Source organism: Mustela erminea, chromosome 8 (genome assembly GCF_009829155.1).
Source record: "Mustela erminea isolate mMusErm1 chromosome 8, mMusErm1.Pri, whole genome shotgun sequence".
NCBI classification, from domain to species: domain Eukaryota; kingdom Metazoa; phylum Chordata; class Mammalia; order Carnivora; family Mustelidae; genus Mustela; species Mustela erminea.
Genome location: NC_045621.1, coordinates 113,533,727 through 113,540,061, shown reverse-complemented (window position 1 = coordinate 113,540,061; position 6,335 = coordinate 113,533,727). Strand labels below are relative to the sequence as shown.

The 6,335-nt window shown below is 38.9% G+C and overlaps 1 protein-coding gene across 1 annotated transcript; it reads right to left on the bottom strand.

Moving 5' to 3' along the window:
• Positions 1-5,079: 5,079 nt before the first annotated feature.
• LOC116596828 (COMM domain-containing protein 3-like) lies at positions 5,080-5,990 on the bottom strand. The gene is given in 2 exon segments (XM_032354028.1): positions 5,080-5,699; positions 5,702-5,990. Coding segments are annotated over 2 exon segments (585 nt in total). The 5' UTR covers positions 5,985-5,990; the 3' UTR covers positions 5,080-5,397.
• Between the last annotated feature and the right edge of the window lie 345 nt (positions 5,991-6,335).

Genomic DNA, 6,335 nt, shown 5'->3' with positions numbered 1-6,335 from the left:
GCTACCTAGAGCGATCTACACTTTTAATGCAACCCCTACCAAAATCCCATCCATTTTTTTCCCAAAGAAATGGAACAAATAATCCTACTATTTATATGGAACCAGAAAAGACCCTGAATAGCCAGAGGAATGTTGAGAAAGAAAAATCAAAGCTGATGACCTTAGAATTCCAGACTTCAAGCTCATCACAGAGCTATAATCATCAAGACAGTATAGTCCTGGTACAAAAACAGGCACATAGACCAATGGAACAGAATAGGGAGCCCAGTTGAGTTGAGACCCTCAACTCTATGGTCAACTAATCTTTGACAAAACAGAAAAGAATGTTCAATGGAAAAAAGACAGTCTTCTCAACAAATGGTGCTGGCAAAATTGGACAGCCCCATGCAGAAGAATAAAACTGGACCATTTCCTTACACCACACATAAAAGTATACTCAAAATGGATGAAAGACCTCAATGTGAGAAAGGAATCCATCAAAATCCTTGAGGAGAACACAGGCAACAACCTCTTCAACCTCAGCCGCAGAAACTTCTCCCTAGAAATATTGGCAAAGGCAAGGGAAGCAAGGGCAAAAATGAACTATTGGGACTCCATCAAGAGAAAACACTTTTGCACAGCAATGGAAATAGTCAACAAAACCAAAAGACAACCGACAGAATGGGAGAAGATACTGGCAAATGACATTTCAGATAAAGGGCAAATATCCAAAACCTATGAAGAACTTATCAAATTCAACGAGCAAATAATCCAATCAAGGCATGAGAGACTGTGGACACTGAGAAACAAACTGAGGGTTTGGAGGGAAGGGAGGTGGGGGGTTGGGTGAGACTGGTGGTGGGTATTAAGGAGGGCATGTATTGCATGGAGCACTGGGTGTGGTGCATAAGCAATGAATCTTGGTACAGCACTGAAAAAGCAAAATTAAATTAAAAAAAAAAAAGAAAAAGAAAAAGAAAAAGAAAAAAGATGTGCTCTCTTCTGGCCTGCCAGGTTTCTGTGGGGATCTCTACTGTTAACCTGATTTGTCTTCCTTTGTAGATTAGGGATTTCTTTTCCTTTGCTGCTATAAGGATTATTTCCTTATCTCTATATTTTGCAAATTTTACTATGACATGTCTTAGTTTTGGCTAGATTTTGTTGAGTTTGATAGAAGTTCTTTGTGCTTCCTAAATTTGGATGACTGTTTCCTTCCTCAGACCAGGGAAGTTCTCAGCTCTAATTTGTTCAAATAAACCTTCTGCCATTTTCCCCTCTCTTCTTCTTCTTGGACTCCTATAATATGAATGTTATTATGCTATGTCATGGAGTCACTGAGTTCTCTAAGTCTACATTCATAATCTAATACTTTTCTTTCCCTCTTCTTTTTAACTTATTTTTCATAACTTTATCTTCTATAAAGATTTGTTCCTCTGCTTCATTTATCTTCATTGTCATGGTATCCATTAAGATTTGCATCTTGGCTATAATAGTTTTTTTTTCTTTTAGCCTGACTAATTTTTAGTTCTTTTTATCACTGCAGAAAGGGATTCTGTAGTATCTTCTATGCTATTCTCAAGCCCAACTGGTATTCTTATGATTGTTGTTTTAAATTCTGATTCAGGCATATTATTTTAAATTCTTTAAATTAAATTAAATTTAAGTTATTTAAATTCTGATTCAGGCATATTACTTTTATCTGCTTTGATTAGATTCCTGGCCTCTTAGATTATTTTAGACTTCTTGTTTTTTCTTTGGGGTGAATTCCTTTGTCTTGTCATTTTGTCTAGGTCACTGTTTGTGTGTGTGTGTGTGTGTGTGTGTGTGTGTGTGTGTGTTAGGAAAGCCTGTTATATTCTTCCTCCTGAGAGTAATAGCTACATTAAGAAGAGGCCATATACTGTCTTGATGCTGGTATTTTAAGAGGTGTTTCAGAATGTACACTCTGCTCTTATGTTTTGGCTGCTCCTTCCCTCAGATCAGTCTTCTCCTTGCCTGCAGTGTAAGGTTTGGGCCTTGTCCACAGTGTGGCAAGTTTTAGCTCTATTTTTTTAGTCTGTTGTTAAAAGTCTAGATCCTATTTTCCCTAGAGCTGAAGTTTTGCAGCACTCTATGATCAGTAGTTGTGATGATGCAGGCATGAGTTTTGTACTGACCTTCTGGAGAGGGGTCTGCTTTCCTGGTTCTCAGACAGACTTGCCCTAGTAAAAATGCACTTGTAGGGTGGGGGGTGGTACTTTGTATAAACAGGTCCAGCCTCCACTGGGAGCCCTGTGTTACTCACTGAAGTCTGTCAGTTTTGAGGGGCCTAGAGGAAAATCTTATTGCCCCTCTCTTGCTCACATCAACCACTATTCAGGAGGCCCTCACAGAAGAGTGAACAATGTCCCCTTTTGTGTCCCTGGCTTCCATCAGGTCCCTGCTTTCTCCCTGTCTATGTCTGAGTTAACTGCCTGCCAGGTGGGATAGTACTCCTGTATTTTATCTCAGGAACTTGGCTGGGTTTCAAAACTCTAAGTTTTAGGGACCCATAACAGACTGGGCCTGCACTGATCCTCTGGGGAAGGATCTTACAACCCTGGCTAGTGCCAGTTTGTCCCAGAAAAGTGTCGCTCAACCATGCAGCAGTTCAGGATTCACAGTATAAAGCAGCAAAAAGCCAGCACCAAGGTTTACTGCCCTCATCAGGTATCTCTGTTCCTGTGCTAATGAACAGGGCAGCATCTTGGTGCCCACTAGCTCTTTACTCCCCAAATAAACTATGCCACCCTTCTTGTATTCATTCCAAGAGGACAACTGTCTCTCTCAGTGTGACCCAGGGGATCCTCAAACCACACTGTCCACTCCCAGAAAAAAAAAAATCTTAAGTATTATTCAGGAAAAATTAAAAATATATGTACCCATACCAAGGCTTGAATATGAATGTTCATAACAGTTTTATTCATTATCACCAAAACTCAAAACAACTCAAATATCCATAAAAAGATGAATGCATAAAGAATTTGAGATGCAAAAAAAAAAAGAATTTGAGATGCATTTGTATGACAGAATATTATTTGGCAATAGAAAGGAACAAACTACTGATACACACAATATGGATTAATCTCCCAGGCATTATGATGAATGAAATAAGCTGGAATTCAACCAATGCATGTAGGTTGATCATACATACATGAAATAATGTATAGAAGAAAAGAAAACTAATATTCAGTGACAGAGAAAAGACTGTTCCGGGATAAGGGTGGAGTTATTTGCCAGGAATAGGCACGAGGAAACTTTCTGTGGAGATAGAAATATTCAATATCTTATTCGTGGATGGTAGTGCATGGATATTTATTATTCAAAAATCATAGACCTGAACTTTTAAAGTATGTGGCTTTTATGACACATGTATACTATAGGTTGAATGGTGTTCCACAAAATTGATATATTGAAGTCCTACTCCAGGTTCCTTAGCATATGATTCTAATGACTCATTACAGATGTAATTAGTTAAGATGTGACCATATGAAGTAGGGTAGGATCCTAATCCAATGTGCCTAGAGCCCTTATGATAAAAGGAGGTTAGGACATGAATATGCACAGAGAGAGGATGATGTGAAGACACAGGAAGAAGATGGGCATCTACAAGCCACAGAGAAAGGACTGAAACTCTTCTTTCCCTCATGGCCCTCTAAAAGTTGCCAACACTTTGATCTTGGACTTCTAACCTTCATAATTATGAGAAAATTCTACATATTGCTTAAAATACCCAGTTTATGTTATTTGTCATGAAAACCCTGGCACACTGAAGCAGCATATTTTTCCCCATTTAGAAAAATTTAAAACATTCTGTGGAAATTAAAATGTCTATTATCTCTTAATGGCTTAGTTCAATCCACTTTTTTTTTTTTTTTTTTTTTTTTTTTGAGAGAGAAGGTGAGGACAGAGAGAGAAGGAGAGAATCTTAAGCAGGCTCCATGTCCAGCATAGAGCCCAACAAAGGTCTTGAACTCCCAACCCTGACATCATAACCTGAGCCTAAATCAACAGTCAGAAGCTTAATTAACCAAACCACCTAGGAGTCCCATCCAGTTATAAATTTTAGCCTCTGAGAAACAAGCTGAGGGTTTAAGAGGGGAAGGGGTGTGGGGTTAGGTGAGCCTGGTGGTGGGTAATTAGAAGGGCACATATTGCATGGAGCACTGGGTGTGGTGCATAAACAATGAACCTTGGAACACTGAAAAAATTAAATTAAATTAAAAATAATAAAATAAAATTATGGTATCAATCTCAGTATCTATAGGGCCCAAACAAAGAGGACCTGGTGGAGGCTCTGACAAATGGTTCCCTTATCAAGTGAGTGAAAGCCACTGTGTCCTGGTAATGCACACCCAGGCTGGCCAGACCCCAGAGACTCTCAACTGAAGCCAAAAATCTGGCTTCTTTGTTAAATCTCATAATTAGTAAGTTCCACCAATGAGTTTAAGAGAATTTTAATTATAATGGAAGCTACACCAAAACAGACTGGGAGCAGGATTTCAGTGTAGGGATCCCAGTTTGTAGCTCTGTTCCAGAAGAGTGGTTAAGTTGCATGTTTTCCAGGTAGCTGGTAGCAGTTACTTCACCTCACTGATGGAAAGGATTAGGCTATTGGTAAGTATTAAGCAGCAGTGAATGGTAGATTGTATTCCTTAAAATTACCTGGGTGGAGACATTGTGTGAGCCATAAACACAAAATGTCAATACCATTTGCAAAGTTAAGCAGTCTCCCTGCTCTTGGGCGAAGAGAGAAAAGAGTGAGAGTAGGCAAAAACAAAAACAAAAACAAAACAAACAAACAAAAAACCCAAAACAAAAACAAAAAACAAAAAACATACTAGGATCTCAGCACAGCAACAGTACAGTACAGCAACAGCTCAGTACAGCAATTGAAAACCTGTGCCACAACCTACTCAGTCCCTAGTGTAGAGTACATGGATATCCATGGGAGAAAAAAAAAACTGTCTATATGATATCTTCTAACAATTGAGCTGAACAAAAATTTATATCTCTGTGGGCTTTTCATAGATGACTTTTATTATTTTGAGGTATATTCCCTCTTCCCTCTACTTTTAAGAGTTTTTTTTTTTTTTTTGTGGGAACAACTTATTTATTCAGAGTGTAATACTGTCAACTTCTTTTTGTAAGACTTGAAAAAGACCAAAATAGGATCAATGTACAGTTTATACGAAAGGTATCTGAAATACTTAGGCAGAATTTTTCTCAACTCTTTTACAAGTATAAAACGTGTCAAAATTGATGAACGACATAAATCCAAAAGAAAAAAAAAATTCTACTTAAGAGTAGGACATCCAGCTCGCACAGACGGTGGTTCGGCCGACGACAAGGCGTTCCTGGTCTTCTTCTAGACCCGGGCGAATCGTTAACTTCCCCAAGTTACAACTGAGTTGCTCTTTCCAGACTTTTCGAAGCATCTTTAAGTTTCCCCACTAAATCCTGTAGTTGTTCCATGTTGCAACTAAAACTAATCTCTGGGTGAGATCGGGAATCAGTGTTCTCTACATTTAAGGTCACCAAATATGCAGGTCTGTACATCTTATGAAGTTGATTGGTCTTTATCTGATATTCCAAACGCCAAGAAACATCAGTTATATGGGGGAGAGATCTGCCTATACTTCCCAGTAGGCTTTCTAGGGAATTCTTATTATTCTGATATTCCGTGCAAAACAGTTCTATTACTCTCTATCAAATTTACAGTCTTCTAGATAAGTGCTTAGAGTTGATTTGTCAGCTCTTTGCTTTCCTGCCTCCAGTATGTAAGTTGCAGCTGCTGTGTGACAATGTTTTAAAACCACAGGATCGATATGTTTCAAGTCTGGGTGATCTAACACGGCCTCGTCCGCCTGGGCGTCCAGCAGGCTCTGGAAAGCCGCCCGGAGGAGAAGAGTGAAGGCGTTGGAGTCGAAGGAGCCAGGATCCGCCAGCATCTGGAAGCCTTTCTGCACATACTCCGAAAGCTCCATTGTGAGCGCGCCTACTTTTAAGAGTTTTAATCAGGAAAGTATGCTACATGTTGTACAATACTTTCTCTGCATCAGTTGAGAGGATCATATGGTTCTTGTCTTTTCTTGTATTAATGTATTTTCTTTTTCACATTGATTGATTTCCTAATATTGATCCAACCTTGAGTCCAGGAATAAATCCCACCTGGTCATGGTGAATAATCCTTTTAATGTTCTGTTGGATCCTATTGGCTAGGTTCTTGAATATTTTGACATCCATGTGCATCAGGGACATTGGTCTTAATTCTCTTTTTTAATGGGATCTTTGTCTCGTTTTGGAATCAGGGTAATGTTGGCCTCATAGAACAAGTT